General features: G+C 40.4%; 1 protein-coding gene across 1 annotated transcript in view; it reads left to right on the top strand.

The window, feature by feature from the left end:
- Positions 1 to 20,667, top strand: part of trpv4 (transient receptor potential cation channel, subfamily V, member 4) — a 45,179-nt gene that overhangs the window by 4,302 nt on the left and 20,210 nt on the right. Inside the window, exons 2-6 of the mRNA XM_036599235.1 lie at positions 6,603 to 6,697; positions 10,334 to 10,761; positions 13,476 to 13,654; positions 15,507 to 15,659; positions 20,341 to 20,481. Of these exons, the coding sequence (XP_036455128.1) occupies positions 6,689 to 6,697; positions 10,334 to 10,761; positions 13,476 to 13,654; positions 15,507 to 15,659; positions 20,341 to 20,481 (910 nt within the window). The 5' untranslated portion in view covers positions 6,603 to 6,688. The remainder of the gene's footprint in view (positions 1 to 6,602; positions 6,698 to 10,333; positions 10,762 to 13,475; positions 13,655 to 15,506; positions 15,660 to 20,340; positions 20,482 to 20,667) is intronic.

Raw genomic sequence — 20,667 nt, 5'->3', positions numbered from 1 at the left:
CAGGAATTACAGAAGCGGTGAAAGATATGAGTTAACTGACAGCAAGACTAAGAAGACTCCTGTTTCCTGGGTTTGAGCGAATGTGATTAATTTACTGCCATATCGACAGTCATGACCAGTGACGATGTTTTTGTGTTGACACAGCGATTGGTAACTTTGCTGTTTAGTTTCTTTCACTGTATCAGCAAACGTGAGAGTTTGAAATGGAGGTATGATGCACAGTCACAAGATTCACCACAGAGCAAATCTTTTTAGTTAATGTAACCAGTTTATCACTGAATGCGTTTACATGCATGTAAACGGATTTCTGCAGTTATATCTGATTATTTAAATGGTCAGGTTAACTGCTTGCTTGGATTTCTTTGATCAGAGTAAGGTCTAAAAACCGGATAAAGAGAGCTGGAAATAGCTCATGCATGTAAACTCTTTCTCTGATTTCTTTCGGATTTCTCAGTCTGCACATGTGTGAAAACAGACAGCGGTACCGGAAATACGCGAGCAGCGTTGCCGCGAGACGCAGCAAAACACTTTTGGAGCGACACTGAAACCAAATACATGATTGACGAAATGAATGATTTGAATATTCTTCATCTTCTGGATGATGTTTGTTCATATTTTCAGGTAAAGTAGCTCAATGTTTTTGAAGGCGACCTGAAGACGGCAGGATGGCAGCAGTTCACTCGTATGGATCTGTTTTGAAATGTACAAAAATAGAATACTTTATCACGGCACTGAACTACGTTAGGAGATCTTAACACACTAACACTTTGGCGTAACCTCCACCGATCCTCCATACTCTCCACACAGGAGGTTGACTCAGTCCCTCTTCCCTGCACGTCTTGTTTTGATAGCCTGTCGGTTCCTCCACCTCTGGGTTTTGTCTCTCAACTCTGAGTACGAGGACTGGAGAGACTCTCAGTAGAGGTTAAACAAAAAGCCAGACCCATGTGTTCAATGGTAAAGCCAGATCAGGAACTGCTGAGATCATCCCACAGCCAGTTCTAAATTATTAGCCAGGAGCACCTAATGTACATCTTAGGATGTGCTTTGTGATTTGAAAAGCGTCAGAAACGGGTCTTTACACATAAAACACAGTCGAGTCTGGTAGAGATTACTGAACAACTCAGCACTGAGAAAAGTGATGATTTAGGTGAGCAATGTTGAGGTAGTTACTCTAAGAAGTAATCCATTACAAATTACTGATTACTTTTGTCAGATTGTAATGGGATTACTTTGTTTTACTTCCTGGAAAAAAAAATCAGCAACTGTAATTTGACTGTAATGATTTGAATTATAATACATTACACAGGAAAAAGTAATCACTGCAACTGAGTACCATGTTATCCCAGCACAGACTGTTGGTGAAGCATAAACCTCCATTACTTGCTAGATTAGCTTTGTAGCTTAGTGCAACATTAAAGAAGCAAACATAGCAAAGCCCCTTTCCGCATATCAACAGATCAACTTTAGATTTTTATCAACAAACCCATGATGTAATTCAGTCGACTGCTTTGCGTCATTTGGACAGAAAGAGTTGACCTGCACTGTTTAGCCAAGTTAGCGCTCGCTAACTTTGAAGGTAGAGATGACAAACGCTGGATTTTAAAAAGTGGGAGAATGTGAAGCCTCTAAAACGAAGCCTGTGAAGACGTTTTAGTGAACCATTGCTTTGGCTTGGCATTCATTTATGGGCTGTAACAGCCGACGGTAGGAAGGGAAGAACATGTTTCAGGTGCTTATCATGAGTCTGACGCTAATCTGAGAGGATTTTTTCCACCACTCCGGCTTTTTTATTAGACACCAGTCAGATTCGCTCTAGTCAACTGAAGTGACTCCTTACATCATTCATCCTTTTAGAGCTAAGAATGGAATTCATGATGTTTGTATGTATGTGGGTTAGCGAGCTAACTTCAGCTACAGTTAGCGCTGAGCAGAGACGAGTGAAGCCATGTTGGATTAGCACAGGGCTGCTTTAAATGGGTTCTAGTTTCATAATAAATCTCTGTTGAAGGTCAACAGGCATTGCTTTTGAATATGAAAGTGATTTTTCTGTTCGATTATTTAAGGGTCCTACAGAAACGTCCAATTTTCTATCTCTCCATAGGAGTCACTGGTGTTACCAGTCTTCACTGGTGTTACTCATAAGAAAGGTAACACCAGAGGCATTTTAATGAAAAATGCATTTTACAAAATGGCTGCTACAGATCATCAAACCACATGTTGTCAATCATGGAACATCCACTAAAATATGTAATTTAACCCATTTGTGTTCTTTACAATTGCCTAAGAATAAAGTCGGTCACACCAGTGACTTCAACTAAAAGCTTCATATGAAATCATGAGCTAAATGAGAAAATCTCTGGTAACTGAAAGACACAGTGGACTCACCATGTGCTTTTCTTCAAAGATCCTCAGAAAACAGGTAAAAGGAAGTCAAGTGATGTCATCAGTGTGACTTTTATTTCAAAATAAGAGATTTTAGTTATGCAGTAACAGCAGTGACACGACTCCTGGGGAACTTTCATTATATATCATTTAATTCATATTTTTCATAGTCATGTATAGATTATTGCAGTTAAAATAGCAGAAAAACATGTTTTTTTCTTCAAAATATGGCCTCAGCCTTTACACGTGGCTGTGAGGACGAGCTCTTCTGTGGTGCTTGGAATTCTAGATAATCGATTCAAAATTCAAAACCAATATTGCTAAATTGAGGCTCAAGAAGGTGTAATTGTTCAAATAACATTGTTTTATTTTAAAATATAAATAAATTGTAACCGTAACGTTTTTTTTAAGTGTGATATATCTGTAAACGCTAGGGACACAAAAAAGGTTGTTTCTGTAGAATGACCCATTTACTACTTTCCTCAAATGTAGTCTATACACCAAGATGTTTGGTGTTTGAGGTTTGCTTCTTTAGTTTTACACTGAAGCAGATGTAGGTAGCACGTAATGTACCGAATATGTCTTGGTTGACTGACTACATTTACAGTATGGGGGAAATTAATTTGGGAACATTTTCGCTATTACTGTAAGGTAATCTTAGGTTTTACTCGAAGCAAATATGTCCACCTTAGCTCAGCGCTGCCTTAAACTGATCCCAGACTGAGCGTGCTAGCTCAGAAATCCAGCCCCTCTGTAATATTCCCCCGAGGGCAACAACAATATTGAAACCAGGCCGACTGGCTGACTGTAGCAGTGTTTGGATGTTGCCTGATAAATCATTGTAACTGTATTGGATCGGGGGAAGGGAGGTGTAGACAGGTGAAGACAACGTTGTGATAAGATTGATCTCAGATGGTGGTGTTTGTGGTATTATACACCAACACTACTCAATAAAGCGCTAGCTTGGTGGTTAGCTTGAAATGGAACTGCTTCTGCTTTAGCATGTGGTGATCGTTTTGTGTAAATGTAACATTACACCAGTTCTACTTGGCCACTGTTTTCCAGACTTTTGCAAAAAATACCTGTTAAACCAGCTTTTTCTCTGGCAGTGGGAGTTGAACAGTCTCAGGCGCTCTCGGGACGTGCCTGAACAGGATTAGCCGTGTGTACAGAGGACGGTGGCTGCAGTCGGGAGATTCCTGAACAGTGACTGAACTGCGGAATCAAAAAACCTCCAGATTGTGAAACCCTCCTGTGAAGCGTAGGAACATGACAAAAATGCAGGACCAGCAGTGATGGGATTTGTTAGATGAGGCAGACGTTCTGTTGTTTCTGAGCTCTTTGATGGCTCTTTGCATTTGTGAAAGTCCCTGTGGGAATGGGAATAGAATGGGAATAGAATAGAAATCGGGCCAATGAGTCATTACTTGTCCAGGAAGTTAGCACATCAGGGTTGGGACCTCCAACAATGGATGTTGTCATTTCAAAGTTGGGGATTTTCATAGATATCTACAGGATGTCGAGTAAAATTTTGGTTTCAGAAATGGTGGGATGCTAACAATTGTTCACAATTCCAGCGTCATTCAATTAAGGTGTAAATGAAGAGTTCGAAAAGGGTTTTGGCCTAAAAAGTAGGTTTAAGAATGCATTCATGGTGAAGAGGTACATGCAGGGCATTTTAAGGTAAATATTTTTTGTTTTTTTTAGATTTTACACTACTTCACCATCATCAACATTCCATATAAAACTCAGAACACTTGTGTCGGTTCACTGGTGGTTTTGGATAGTAAATAAAATGTCTATATGTACTGTAGATATGGTGACCCCTGGTTCCTATCACCACCACTGTGGAGAAATCTTTAACCACTTCACACCAAACCACTCAACCGCCATCTCATCCACTGAATTTCGCAGAGATTTTGAAAAATCTGAAGAATTCCCCGTTAACGTTAGCTAACTATGCTACCCCATTTCATCATTTATCTGGAAAAGCATGAGAACTTATGCAAATGAAAATAGCACTAACAGAATCGATTGTCCACTTATCAAATGACTTCTTAATTTGTTCTTCTGGTTTGGAATATTGCAAACTTCTTTCTTTTCCTCATCATCTTCATCATTCACTTCAACAATTCTCAGACTCTGATTAGCTTAATGACCTAGCATAACTGTGAAAATGAGTTTAGCCCACTGATCCATGTTGCTGTTGTTGGAAGAAAACCTCACATCTCCAAAATGGTAACTTTACAGGAGAAGAAAAAACCTACTTTACTTTTAATGTAAGTCAATGGAACCAGACTTATTTCCAAGTCATTTTAGGCCATTTCTTTTAGTCCATTCATCGTGAAATTTACACACAATGTAAAGGACAACAGGCATTTTCAAATTATGTAAAAAACTGAAAAACGTCAAAAGTGGAGATATGAGGTTTTCTTCCGGCAACAGTGATATATCAGTAGTGTAGCTCCACTTCAGATTCATTTTTACTACCAAACACATGATATGATTCTGTTTCTTTCATCTGGATTATGACATCTGGACAGAAAGAGTTGATCTTGAAGTTAGCTCTTGTTAACTTTGAAAGAAGAGATGACAGTATCTGGATTTTGAAAAGTGGGGGAACATACCTCGTCTAAAACTAAGCCTAGTGAATCATAGCTTTGGCTTATGTTGGTATCAACTAGCATTAATTTATGGTCTGTAACAGCCGACTGTAGCAATGGATGAACATGTTTCAGGTGCTTGGCACGAGTCTGACGCTAATCTGAGAGGATTTTTTTCCGCCACTCCGGCTTTTTTATTAGACACCAGTCAGATTCGCTCTAGTCAACTGAAGTGACTCCTTACATCATTCATCCTTTTAGAGCTAAGAATGGAATTCACGATGTTTGTATGTATGTGGGTTAGTGAGCTAACTTCAGCTACAATTAGCGCTGAGCAGAGGCGAGTGAAGCCATGTTGGATTAGCACACGGGCTGCTATAAATGGATTCCTGCCTCATAGTAAACCTCTGTAGTCCAGGCTGAGGGTCAACAGACACTGTTGCCCACAGCGATAATTCTGTTTAATCAAATTTACACTATTTTCTCTTTACCTCAAAAGTTGTCAGTCAGCAAAGATGTGTTTGAAATTTGCTTCTTTAGTTTTACACGGATGCTAATGTAGCTGTAGCACATAATATAGCATTAATAGACAGAAGTATGGATAAAATACAGGTTTTAAAGTGGCTGCTGTTATTTTTAGCTATGCTAAGGTAATTTTGCCCATTTTTATAGATGACAGCAAGTCATTCAGTGTCAGAAACCACGGGGGATACAGTTAGCACCATGCTAGTTAGTGAGGTGTTAGCATACAATATCTTAGCTACAGTAAGAAGGGTCATTTTACTTCTGTGGTGGTAAATGATGTCCTGCAACTTTAAAGCAAATGAGCTCAAAGTAAGAATAAACCACAGAAAGTTAAAGTTTGTTCTATTCCTAAACCAACCAACCAAAAATTATGATAATTCTTCTCTCTGAATTTTTATTTTAGTAACTTTTAGTCACATTATGCATAAAAATTCAGCATGTAGCAGCAGCGATTTAACCAAAGGGGGATATTACTTATACAACACTAATTAAGTTGTTAAAATATATTAAAACTCTGTCGTATGTTAAAATGATTTTAAATATATAAATACAATGTTATGGTGATAATCTTGTCCTGAGATTTTTTTTGTCAGGAAGGTGTTTTTGCATTATTTCTTGTATCTTAAAGGAAGAAAGACTCTGAAAATTATACATTTATTGAAATCTCTTTTTGCAAAAAAAGTGTTGCAACTTTGCTGGTGTTGTTCAACATAAAAAACTACATTGTAAACTGGAATTACATCAACATTCGTGCCCAATTCCTGGTAGAATGGCCGAGAAGCAAACTACACACCCCAAACATGGATTAGCTGATTGACTACAGACTACAAATTAGAACTAAACTAGTCTTTTAACTGCAGTTATTGATTCAGCAGCGTTTTCGGACCACTTTGGCTATGAATGGGTTTTGACGCAGATATGTTGTTAGCTCCTGCAGCAGGACGTCCTTTAAAGTCCAATAAACACAGCTGCCTGACCAGGAGACACTTCACAGACTGCTCTGCCTGGTGTAGTGGAGCTGAGACCTGAGGATAAATGCTGTGCTGTTTGTTTAAACTTTGACATCATGTGTGCTTACTATTTCTGCAGTTCAGTCCAGACCTTTGAGCGACATCCTCCCCATCCCCTCCGACCCCCCCTGAAGAGGAATTTGGCAGCAGTGCAGCACTCGAGGGATGAATGAGGTAAGGAGTAGCATGAGTGTGAATTCTTTTTCACAGCAGGAACAGAAATCTCTTTCAGAGCTGCTCCAGCCAGACCGTTTAGCATCCAGTCTCCATCGTCTTCTTACCTACAGCTACTTCTCAGCTGTAGATCTCTAACCCTAACCCACGACCATCGTAATCATATCATATAATCAATGTCTTATTTTTGTGCAGTGTTTGAAACCAGCTATAGAAATGGTCCAAAATGACTTTAATGATGCATTAATATTCATTAGAGTTAAGAATGTTTTTACCTTCTCCTGGAAAGATTCCCTCTGAGGTTTTGTTACAAAAGCGACAATAACTTTGTTAGCTTAGATGAAAATTAATGTTCAAGTATGGGACAAAGGTTTTGAAGGGCAACTCCCAGTTACTGCATAATTTAGTGGTTGAGAGTCATTCAGAGTGGTTTGGTGTGAAATGGTTGATTGTAGAGACTCAGATGTCTTACAGTGGTGGTGATAGGAACCAGGGGTCACCATGTCTACAACACAAATAAAGACATTTTATTTACTATCCAAAACCACCAGTGAACCTACACGTCTCTGAGTTTCATATGGAATATTGATGATGGTAAAATAGTCATAAATCTGAAATAAATTGCTTGCACTAGGGACTATTTTGCCTTGCAACATCTTGCATGTATCCCTCCACCATGAATGTATTTAAACATATTGCATTTTAGTCCATTTTAGTCCATTTTAGTTCATTGTTTCACACTGTTTTATGATTTGGCCATAATTGTCTCAAAGCTATTTTTAAGCAGTTCATGGTGGAGGGGTATGTGAAGGATGTTGTGAGACTAAATAGTCCCCAAAGGAAGAGTATTTTTGAGATTTTTCACTATTTTACCATCATCATCATTCCATAAACCTCAGGAGACTCGTGTAGGTTCACTGGTGGTTTTGGATAGTAAATAAAATTGCTTTATTTGTGTTGTAGTCATGCTGACCCCTGGTACCTATCACCACCACTGTGAACTGAACCATTTCACACCAAACCACTCTGAATGACTTTTAACTTTACTTAATGTATGGTGGGTGGTCAATTAATAGTCGTTGTCTTTGTACTCTTTAAAATCTGCCTCCCAGAGTAGTTGGAGAGGGTGTGGAACTGGAGTTTTCTGTGAGCTGCCATGTTTCCTATCACTGTATAAAAGGAGCTCCATACTGCCTTTATTGTTGATACACTGTGGTAGTTTCTGAGTGAACGCAATTCACATGGCTATAGGAAACCCTTACTATTGACTTGTGTCATCAGAATTGCAATTAAAGGCCACCGAAATGTGAATTATATTGAGATTTATGAGTTTTGAATGGTTGTTTTGACACAAACTAAAATCTGTGATGTCACATTATTAAAGGAGAAAGGCTGTTTCTGTAGAATGTTTGTAGCTTGTTTTCAGTCATATCCACATCACTGTGTCCAGTTCAGAAGCTCACAGTGGCAATTATAAAGTGGAAAATTCCATTTCCTGCACCCTAAAAGTATTCAGTCATGAATAAGCGCCTTCAGTATCGCTGCTTAACTTTAACAGACGGCTGCTGGCTAAGTGGCTTTTTTTTTGTTGATCTGTAACCAGTTCACGCAGCAGCATCCTGAACTTAACTGCATTTTATTTACTTTTCAAAACCACCAGTAAACCTACATGAGTCTTCTGAGTTTTTATGTGTGATGATGATGATGGTAAAATAGTGATAAATCTGAAATAATATGTTTACAGTGGGGACTAGATTGCCTCACACCTCACAGTGTGAATCCCTCTAGTATTTATGTTTAAGTTTTAAAAATACGTATTAGAGCAAAACCTTCTCAAAACTATTGTGAAACAATGTCAGGCGTCAGGAAACACATGCATAACCATTTCATATAATAACTTTCTATGATGTATGTCCACCCTCAAAAAAGAAAATCCAACAGCAACATTCACAACCCCTAGAATTTATAAGCCCTTTAAAAAAACAAAAATTGTTAGACTTTTATTCCTGTATTTTTACATGCTTGTCTTTTAAATGAAGTGAAATGCTTTGTTTAAAAATAAAGTTTAGTATTATTTAAAGGGCAACTGAAAAAAAAAATCTTATTTTTTTTTAACAAGGCAGCCAGTCAATCCAGAGCTTGGAAAATGGTAGTATACAATAAATTATGACTTTTTGGTACATAAAACCACACAAATAAGTGTACATCAGTTTTGGGGGAGGAGGGAGATAAAATGCAAGAAATAAGGAATAGAATAAGCGTCCTTTTAAAGAAAAAAAAATTGGTATCAGATGATGCCTTAGGTTTAAGTATTGTGTCATGAAACAAAGTGGTATCGTATTATCTCTAAACCACTCAGCTCATCCTGACCAACAAACAATATTAGCTAAAGCCATTCAGACTGTAGAGTTTCAAAGGAGATCAATTACCTGTAGAGTTAGCAGAGCCACATGCAGGATTAAATGAGGACAAGCTTTTGCCTCCTGGCTCTGTGGTTGTTTATACTACGCGCTGTGGCAGTCGAGCGTTTGACGGTGTGCAATTTGCCCTTTCCAGTTTTGTCAGTTTGCTCATGACCTCATTTTTCATTATGACAAGGGTGGCGTGAAAACTAGGCCAAGCAGGCGTCCTAAAGTGGCAGTTTAGAAACAAGAAGACAAGATACAGGACACTTGTTGATTTAGAAGGTCTGTTATGTTCAGCTGAGCTGGGAATTTCTTGTGATGCTCATTAAAGAGAAAGATAACGAAGATGTAGAAAATGGTAAAATGCTGCTGGTGCACATTCAGCGGTTCTTATTCATGAGTCTGATTCCAAGATAAACATTTCTTATTTTGTAATATTGCTAAATTATTTTTAATATTGCCTCTAGATTAACATTTTAAAGGCCTTAAAACCTGACGTGCATTTTTGAACATGTCGAGCAGGTTAAGGCTGTCTTTCACGTTCAGTCTGTCCAGAACTGAAGGACTATGTTGCTGATACGTTGCCACTGTTCCATAGTCCACTATTAGAGTGCTTTACACCACTTCAGCTGACGCTTGGCAATGCACATAGTGATCTTAGGCTTGTGTGCAGCTGCTCGGCCATGAAAACCCATTTCGTTTTAAGCTCCCAACACTCAGTTCTTGTGTTGAAGTTGCCTCCAGAGGCAGTTTGGAGTGATGTAGTGAGTGAGGCAACAGAGGATAGTCACGTCCATTTCACAACGGTAGCACTTACCGTTATCTGGGGCGGATCTAGCAGGACAGACATTTCACCAATGATCATCCAATGATTAAAGTAACTGAGATGTTCAATGTGGCTCTTTCTATTGCCAGTGTTTGTCTATTGAGACTGCAAGGCTATCTGATTGATTTTATCCTCCTGTTAGCAAGGGATGTGGCTAAAACACCTGAGCTCAATAATTAGAAGGGGTGTCCACAATCTTTTGTCCATACAGTGTAAATTCATTACAGGGTGGCAATGCAACTGCATTGATTTTGAATGTTGTAAATGAGCTGTAAATGTCCATATTCCACTATTGTACTAAGTGTATTTTAAAAAAATAATTCTGAACCTTATCAAAAGAATCAAATCCAGTATGAAGAGGTAAAAGGTAACGTAACAGGACCTTCTATTTTGACTCTCTTACAGGTTTCCTCTACGCTACTACGGCGGTACCGCCTGGCCAGGACTGACACCAACACCTCTGTGTCTAATGGGGCAGGAGCCTCCAGTCAGGACGCGGCCGAGTCCCGGGACGGCTCGGGAGATGGAGACCCTGCCTTCCCACTGTCCTCTCTGGCAGGGTTGCTGGAGGGAGAGGAGGGTTCCCCTCAAGCCCCAGAACCTGTCCGGACCACCGGGCCACCGCAGGCAGATGGAAAACAGAACCTCCGTATCAAATTTCAGGGAGCTTTTAAGAAGGGCATCTCAAACCCGATGGACCTGCTGGAGTCCACCATATACGAGTCCCCTGTGGCACCGGGGCCCAAAAAGGCCCCCATGGACTCCCTTTTCGACTACGGCACATACCGGGCAAACAACAACCAAAAACGTCGCAGGAAGAAGCTTCCACGAGGGTGAGCACAAACGGTTCTCTTTGCAGTTGCGTGTACTTTTCAGAATGAAGGTTCTTTGGTTCGTTGCCACAGAAGAACGTTTTTGATTCTATAAAGAACGTTTCAGTGGGCAAAATGTGCATGTAAAGCAAATGGTTTGTCTTAGAACCTTTACTTTATGTGTTCTGTAAACTTTACGATGATTCCTGTTACATCTCACTTACAAGAAATGTATCTTGGATCCACTGAATGGTTCTTTGGGGAACCAAAAGTGGTTCTTCTTTTGACAGCTTGCTTCTTAAATTTCGCACTGGAGCTATGAGGCTAATGCAGCGGATGAGCTTTGGAAGCTTAAATCTCACCATTTAGCACAGTGCTAACTGCTTTCCATCTCTAATAGACTTATGTGTTTTTTGTCAGAATGTATTGTTATCTATAAAAAATATGTTGCATATTAAAAAAAATGCCTTGAAGCCTCAATTTTGTCCATGCATTACATTTCTGCCCATTTTGTTGGACAATTCTGTCTCTTATTACTCACAATGCTAATTGGGTGACTATAAGCTTCCATTACTTGTTAGCTACATTAGCCTCGTAGGTCTAGTGCAAAACCAAAGAAGTAAACTTCAGACACCAAACATGCCTTGGCTGGTCAACTACATTTGTGTAAGGATACAGTTGTATAAATTGATTACTCCACTGAACTGTTCCTTTAAAGGTGATGAGACGGTGACGACAGTGTTTTCTCAGTGATACTAATCCATAACCATTGTATAAGCATGTGTTTATACTGAAGCGTGCTGCGTTTTGTCAGTTGAGATGCCAGACCGTGTTTGGTAATATAGGGAAAGAGGCTGACTCTGATGGTGCCATTCTGTGGTTAAATGCATGAAGCAGCTGTTTTTAAAAGGCCGAGGAGCTGATTGGTGATATAATCTGGACTCTCAGTTCCTGATTTGTAAGTCAAATCTCCTCTATGCAGATAGAGGCCCAGAACTAGGTTCATCCTGGTGGAAGCCAGATCACAAAGAAGCATCATAACACGCACAGTATAGTAGATCAGGGACTGGATTTGTGATAGTAGGTTTCTCTGAGGAGGAACTGGTTCTCTCAGCTTGGCTGCATACATGTGGTTCATGTGGGAAGTAAACAGAAAGCATGGAGGTTGTGAAATGGTGAAGTTATAGTTTGTAAGCTAACAATTCTGTCCATTCTGGGGGGATTTTCTGGTGGGATTTTTCTGATTAAACCGTGACCAGCTGAAGGTAGCACTGAGAAATAAAATCAGATCATTTGTTATTCTTCAGAAAACACCCTTTAGATTTTCCCCTGAAAAAAGTTGTAAGAGCAAGAGCTTTTCTTGAAAAACATGGCTACTAATGAGACGTACTCAGAAATATCAGCCGTTTAACAGTAATAAACACAAAGTTAAGTGTTGAATTTTGGTCTAAAGTCCTTTCAACTGAATGTTAAACTTAAAATACCAGAATTCTACACTGAAGTCAAGTGTTCACTCAGAAGCTCTCCTGAGTGAGGTAGGTTAGCTAGCTAGCTAACAAAGTTTGTGTTATTTCCAGCAACTGTAGTTAATGTTGTTAATGCTGACTTATCACGTGTGCTACTCGACCATCTCTTCTATCTTTTGTTTGCTTCGATTTTTTTTTTGTGTGTTTGGTTCCTCCATTTTATTGTTGTCTTCAGGTGCTAAGCTATGCTAACTGGGTTAACCTAAATGCTAAAGCTAGCCTGAGGTAAAATGTAATGGATATTGATAAGACTGGTCATTTCTTCTTTGGTAGTTTTCTTCATGAATCTTCATGTCACTTCGGAAGGCACTGAAGTTAGAAGGATCCAGTGTCAGGTATGGGTTAAACTCTGCAGTAGTCCCCTCTAACAGGGAGCTAAGAGAGAGTCAAACACTGAATACGGGGGGTCTGTTTAGGGAGCTAAAAGTAAACGAACGCCCTTATGCTATAGGTGTGGCCCATATGTTGTTATTTCCCTGCTAGCCGTTGAGGTAATGTTTGCTCTGAGGTTCATTTTGACCATGTGGGTTTTCCTCAGTGTACAGAGGCTTATTGAAGACCTGACCGGCAGGGTGGAGCTTCCTTGGGCAGTACACTCACTGACTGACCACTATTACTGTCAGTACTGTTGAGGAGTCCATCAGTGTCCACTGAGACTTCATTAATGTAATTCAGGCGTCAAGGCTGCTTTGCTGTTTTCTCGGCTTTGTGTTGTCATACAGTATCAGAAACCACCAAATCAAGTCTATTTGAGATTCTTTGATATGGTTTGAGGCAACATTGTGATGGTTTAGGCCTTCAGTTAGCACCATGCTAATCGTTGAGGTATGCCTGCCTGCTAAATTAGCCTTGTAGCTCCAGTGTAGAACTAAAGAAGCAAAGTTCAAACACCAAATGTCTTGGCTGACTTATACTGAGGGGAGACTTTGAGTTTTCATAGTTAGCTAATTAGCTGCATGTTGTATATTAGAACATAGTCAATACAATACTGTTCATTGCAGATGTACTCAAGGATGCTATTAGCAACCAGCGGTTCAGCCAAACATTGTTCCTTGTGGTCGTCTCAGAGTTTTGCCTCCTGACAACCTGGAAAAATCTTAAATTCACGTCACACAGGTGTGCTTTTGGTTGCCAGATTACCCACAAACTCTGCCAGAATCCACATGTTTTTCAGTTTAATCCTAACACGGCCCTTTCTTCCCTCCACAGGAAGACGGAGAACGAGGCGTCTTGTGACGAGGGCTCTGCTGACCCCCCGAAGGTTCTGAAGGAGTTTAACCGCTCCATGCTGTTCGACGCCGTGTCCCGAGCGGACCCCGGCTCTCTGGACGGCCTGCTGCAGTACCTGCAGGCTCATGACAAGAGGCTAACAGACGAGGAGTTCAGAGGTGAATTCTGGGAGGCGTCTGATGTTACAGGAACTGTGAAAAAAATGTCAGTAGAGAACTCTGAGAGAGGATCCCGCAAGCGCAGCACAGCAGCAGCTCACAGCCATTATTCAGCAGCCAACCCATTGATATATATTTTAATAGGCCAATCAGAACTAAGATAATGTTATTGAAATGTGAAAAGAGAACCTATTTCATGCACCCAAGTTTCATTTTTGCGACCGGGACCATCAACTTTGTCTAAAATGAATGCGAAAACATGTTGATTTCTGTGGATTGTAACTGCTGCGAGAGCATATTGACCCTCTGTCACAGGTGGCAATCTTCGGGGTCCAAGCACCGTGTACCATTCTGGAGCCCATAGAACACAAATGATGGAGAACGTTTTTAGAATGGCCTCGATTTTTAATAGATGTTGGGTCTCAAAAGACTCAGTCAAATTTTGTACACGCTTACCTTTTGATCTTGGTGTGGTCAGCAAGTTTTAGACAAAAAAAAAACTCAAAATACCAAAATACTGAGAAACTGTACAATTTTGGACATGGCCTATTTTTGTGAAGTTGAACACAATGAACTTCACCTGGGAACAATGCTCTTGCACCCTCCTACAGAAATTCACTGCCCATTAGATGTCATGTCTTTGTACTCAAGTCTATTTGAGATAAGAACCTGACACACTTTTAGAAAAGTGTGACTTAGGCATGAAGTTTACATGATGCTTATTGGTGAGACATAAGTGTATGTTACTTTTTAGCTACATTAGCCTTGTAGCTCCAGTGTAAAACTAAAGAAGCGAACCTCAGACCTCAAACATGTCTTGGCTGATTGACTACATGTGGAATACGGTGGAGTAAACTGTGTAAATCTTGATTTTCCACCAAACTAGTCCTTTAACCTATATAACACATCCTCCTTCACTGCATATAGGAAAATCCATATCATCCAACTCTCCTTATCACTAACGCTGATGTGAGTCAGGAGGAAGAGGAAGCTGATGTCAGCAGTTTTGTCTCCTTAGGGCCTCAGCCTCTGCTTCCTGCCTCAAAGGCTTTTGGGAAAACATAGCAGATGGGAGTGAGAAATGACAGTAAACTGCCTCAGAGCTCTGTCTGTGATGTGTTGGAGCACCCACACACATGCCGACACTCACTTCTTCAGAGTAAACACTGGAGGTCTCGACCTCTGACCTTCATAAGGAGAGTTAGAGGGGTTCCTCTTAAAGGAACAGTTAAAGGAGCAGCTCAAACATACATGCCAACATTACTGGAACAGTTTGACAAAAATACAGTTTACACACTTGCCTTAGATGTTGTTGATCTGCCAAGCTGTGTTTGGTGGCCAAATTTTGCTTCTTTAGTTTAGAACTGGAGCTGTGATGCTAACTTTGCTAACACTAGAAGTCAATAGTCACCCAAATCCTTTCTGTAAATGCAGCCCCAGAACTTCTCTCAGCCTGTTCAAACAGCATCCAGGTTTCATTAAGGCTGCACAGTCTTGTTGATGTGGTTTAGGAGACTGTATAAGCCATAAAAATCATCATAACTTCAGACGTTGTGCTGAATCCCAACCCCTGTTCGATTGCAAGCATGTCATGGAAGCATGTTTGCTCTAGCGGTTAATCTTCTGCAGGGGAGTCAGAATTCAGACTGCAGTAACTGACCACTGATGAAGAAATAGATGGTGGCTAACACAAACTTTGCATCAGCAGAAGAGGTTTCCTATAAAGTGGCTGTGGAGTGTAGCAAAGTTCAGGGTCCACTTGATCAGTACAGGAGAATCAAATTAGTTAATGACCTGATTAACATTCAGCGACTTAATCTTTTCTCTTCACCGTTTATTTTGTTCCCTCCAGAGCCGCCCACGGGGAAGACATGTCTACCCAAAGCTCTCCTGAACCTGTACGGTGGGAAGAACGACACCATTCCCCTGCTGGTGGACATTGCAGAGCAGATGGGAAACCTGCGAGAGTTCATCAACACGCCCTTTAGAGACGTCTATTATCGCGGTACGGCATAACTGTTCATTTATAATGGGGGCAGTGATGGAAATGAAAAGATATCTTTTCAGTATTTAGTGTATCTACTCTTTACCTTTATTACATCTTTTAATTCTTTTCAGGAGACTCTCTTTCAGTTTTTCAAAGAAATCTGCAGGCACACCTCCAAAGTTCAGTAGCAGAAGTTGGTTGCACTTTCTGCTTCTTCTCGTATGTCTCTTTGAAGGGGATCATAATGTCAATGACTCCTTTGGTAGCAGCACAGAAGTCAAGAATGGAGAAATTAAAAACTGACAGCACTTATCAGGCACTCTTAACCAGCGCAGCCTACAGAAGTGAGCTATTGTATCACTTCCTTTCCTAGTTAGTACAAATAGGTTCGGGTCCAAACTACCCTTGAGCTCAGACACTGTCAGAAAACAAAAGCCCTTGCTTTTATAAGTGCCAGTAACGAAATAAATGGAGAGTACGGACAGAAAGCTCTGTCCGTATCTGTATTTAATGTTGAACATAAGTGAGCCTTTAGTAGGAGCCTACATAAGTCTTGTTTTGTGTATGAAATGTTGCCCTTTAGTCCACATTTTGGTCTCTTTTGAGTGCATTGAAGTAAATTCTGAGCATGTGGGAATTCAGAGAGGCCCACCTCTTTAGCCGCTTTTCCACTGCGTGGTTCCAGCTTGACTCAGCTTGTCTCGACTCAACTTGCTTTTGGTACCAGCTACTTCGTTTTCCACTGCAGATATAGCGCCCCCTCAAGGTAGCTGGTCGTCATAGCGACGCCAAACAAAACTGCCGAGAACAGGAGAGTTTTGGGAAAAACTGCATCAGAGTTCAGATGACAAGACGATTCTGGTCGCTCAAAGGCAACGCAAGAGGCTACGCTAACCAGGTAGCTAACGTTAGCATATGTGTTTAGCGATTCTCACCGACCAATCAGTCTGTAGCGTTTTTTACGTCACCTTTTGGTATCAGCTCAGCTCGCTTGATACCTCGACGGTCGAGTAGAACCGGCATTCTGACAAATTGTGCCACCTTGTCGAAGGTAGCGGTCTACATAAAACTACTGGTAGGATATTTTGATGGCCTAAATTACATTTTCAGAAAATGTTGCCAGCATTAAAAGAACAATTTGATTACCTGAATCAGCTTATCAGGAAGTAAATAATGATATTGATATAATGATGAGTCTGTGCTGAATTAACATTAAAAACATAAGTTATTATGCTATAGTAATGATGTGTGCATGCTCAGGAGGGCCACTCGATGAGTAGCACAAATTGTTAGTTTGTCTAAAAATAGGGCTTCTGAAAGCCACGCTGGCATCTCTTACTAAAGTGAGAAAGAGAAAGAGAGTGAAAGAGGTCAAGCCAGGTTTGGTGAAAGAGTTGCAGTGTTGCTCGAGGTCTCCACCCTCAGTAAAATGCAGCACACACGTCTGTACTTCTCCTCAGCCTCTCAAGTCAGTGTGTGTGTTTGTGCTCTCTGTGTTCTAGGACTGGATGTGAGAACGTTCAGGTTTGCCAGTAATGACACACCCAGCCTGACGTCACTTTCCTCCTACAGACATTTAGATTCAGTATCCAGTTTAACAGATTATTTAACTCTCTTTTCTGATTTAAAATGTCTTATTTATGAATTTTACCTTTCTGTGACTGGGACGATGATTTGGAGGGGGCCGTAATGAGGGATAATTATTCTTAGATGGTTGTAGATTTCTTTCAGTTAGCCCTGCTGCTCAATCCTTTCAGCTTTTCCTTGCTGACTTTCCTCAGGATGTGATTATTCACAGATGGGCTATTAAGTTTGGCATAGTTTAGTCTCTATTCTAGACGAGATTTCTCAACAGCAGCTGAATCGGGTGCTCTTACAGTGGAACTGTGTGGAGGGACTCTAATTGGTGCTAATAAAAAACATTTGACTGACAACAATAAACAGTGGGTAAATCCACCTTACATCACCAGATTTAAGCCCCAGACTGGCCACCTCAGCCATCTCAGATTTGCTTGAAGAACAGTTAACCCTAGATCCATTTTTTTCCCATTGAAACCTGAAATACATTGCTTTGTAATACTGAATAGAATCAGTCTGCAGTTGCACTGAACTGTCAAAAGAACTTCATTATTGTAGTTCAGCCTCAGCAGCGCCCCCTCTGTTTCAGCTTTGCTACTGAAGTACAAATCCATGTCACAATATTTAAAACAGTGAACCAGTGTTACTTGCATTTTTATAGCTTTGTTAGCCTGTTTATACCACAAAAAACCACTACTGCAGTAATGCTAATTTCTACTAGCCCATGGGAGACTAGCCCATACTAGTCTATTGGAGTTTCAGTGTTATGTTAGCTAACAGTGATGAAAGCGAACCAGTGTTACTTGCCCCTTTTCACCTTTGTTAGCCTGGCTGTATGAGAAATAACCACTACTGCAGTAATGCTGATTTCTGCTAGCATGTCTATGGGAGTGTTATGTTAGTGAACGTTCACTACACTGTGAATTTATGTTTTTAAAACTTTTACAATGTTTACATTGTACATCAATTATTGTTTATTAGACAATTATGATTTTTTTTTCTATGATATGAACCGTTTAAAGGGCCCATATCATGGAAAAATTACTTTTTTTGTGACGTGTAAACATTGTTAACGTTTTTAAGACCTGCCCAGTCTTTACAGTCAGATATGGAAAATAAGCCTGTTTTGAATTCACTGTTTTCGTGATGCCCCAAAAACCAGCACGTTTACATACATCCGGCGATGCAGCCTACAGCAGTTTAGCCCAACCCACTCACGCTTAAGTTATAATAAATGTTTGCATTCTGAGTGGTTTTTAAATGAAGTAGCCAATCAGAAAAGAGCTCATTTACATATATCAGGTTTAAAGGCACAGTTTGTTTAATTCTATGGTATAAAAAGGTTGGGAAATTGTCATGTAAAAGTAAATTATGACCATATTTGCCACATAAAACCACACAAACGTTGTAAGTGGACTTTAAGGGAAAAAATAAACTAGAAGAAAAATACAGGATACTGTCGTATCTTGGCAACAACGTGCCTTCAAAGCGTGTCTCAGATGTGATACGGTTGCAGATCTTCATTACAACGCTGCCTACTAAGGCATCTACTTACTGGGCAGCAAGGCACCAAGACAGCTGACTCAGTTTGGGGCACAGCAATGCTGAGCAAAATCATGGCTTCACATTTTCATTAGTTTTCTAAGATATTGGGGTTCTAAAAGTGGGCGTGGCCTTAATTATTGCTACGGAAAAAGCTGCCAACTTTTTAAAGGCCATTACTTATGAAGTATAGATGCTAAATGAATGGCATTTTCCATGATTATTCATTGGTTCAGGATGGGTTTATCCACCAAAACAGAAGATGCATGTTTGCTGTTTTATGACCCGCCCAAATGTCTTGACTGATCAGGTCAATAAACTGTGTAAATTTGATTCTTCCAAAACGATTTCCTTTCCAGATTTCTCCGCAGTGGTTCCACAGCGAGGCCGTCAGAGGAGCGATGAGCTGGGCCGTTACTGTGTTTAATGGGGTGGGAGTCGTACCCTCCAGATTGCTGTTGTTTAATGGGCTGCTAAATGGGCAGACAGTGAGAGGACGTGGTGTTAGCGTTAGGCTTAAGGAACGACAGCCTGCGTTTCGTCAGCGACTCGAAAAGTTCACGACTTCTGCTTAGACACAGAGCTTCGGAATGAAAACGGAGAGGAAACTTGAGATCATAAATCCCCCCCTCCACACCCCCGCCGTCATACTCTATCACACAAATGCTGTTTTTGGCTCAGGATTAGCTGCTTTTTCCTGTTTTGCTGTCAACACGGATGGTACACATTGTTTAGGAGTTCCAGCTGCTCTGTCTGATATGTTATCAGTGAAATGAATCTCGTGATGTGTGCGATTAAAATGTTTGCTGATGAATATGTAAAAATAACAACGTTTTTATTTTATAGGTCAAAAGTTTGGGGACGTCTAGCTTTTCAGATTGTTTTTAATACAAATAAGTTATTTTCAAAACGACATAATTAGGGCATTAACATGTAAAGTCTTTCAGAGCAGCTCTAGGTTCTAAAGTCTGAATTGTTCACAGTGGTCGCAATGGGGAACCAGACGTCTGAAGAGTTTGAAGGGGAATGGCATCGATTTTTCAAAATTTCTTCATATTTCAGCAGTTGAGATGTAAACAGAGTGATTCAGAGTGGTTTGGTGTGAAATGGTTGACTGGAAAGACTCAGATTTCTTTACAGTTGTGGTGATAGGAACCATGGGTCGCCATGACTACAACACAAATATAGACATTTTATTTACTATCCAAAACCACCAGTTTTATATGGAATGTTGATGATGGAAAAATATGTGGTGGTGATGGGACCCCTGGTCACCACTACTGTAAAGAAATCTGGAAATCTTTTGAAGACAAAGCTGAACTTTTTTGCAAAACCTGCTTTTCATACTAAGGAAGATACTTTGATGAACATTAGTATTGAAGCTAAACATACCCCAAAGCATTATCACACGTCTGCTTTATAAGCCCTAAACTTTGTGAGATGTTTTCCACTTGAAATGTAACAGTGTTAAATTTCAAATTTTAAAAATGGGCTGTTTGTCACCAAACTTTTGACTGACTGTGCATTACCTGTAGTGGGGTTAAACTGCAGTAGTTTGTTTTTACTGTTTGTGCTGTAGGTCAGACGGCGCTGCACATCGCCATAGAGCGGCGCTGTAAGCAGTACGCCGAGCTGCTGGTGGAGAAAGGAGCGGACGTCCACGCTCAGGCCCGTGGACGCTTCTTCCAGCCCAGAGACGAGGGAGGATACTTCTACTTCGGTCAGTCAGCTTCACCTCCAGCTCACCACTTTATTGTTCTCTCCTGTAGCTCCATCTTGCTGGTGTCCAGTTAGAGACATTAGTTTACCTGTTGAGGCACAGTTTGCGCTATCTGTCCTTTAGTTCTTCATCAGTGGTCAGTTTTTGACCACAGAGCTCCTCTTGTACACCTACACAGTGGAGCTT

Source organism: Colossoma macropomum, unplaced genomic scaffold (assembly GCF_904425465.1).
Source record: "Colossoma macropomum unplaced genomic scaffold, Colossoma_macropomum, whole genome shotgun sequence".
In the NCBI taxonomy this organism is placed as follows: Eukaryota; Metazoa; Chordata; class Actinopteri; order Characiformes; family Serrasalmidae; genus Colossoma; species Colossoma macropomum.
This window is presented reverse-complemented; position numbering and strand designations above follow the sequence as displayed.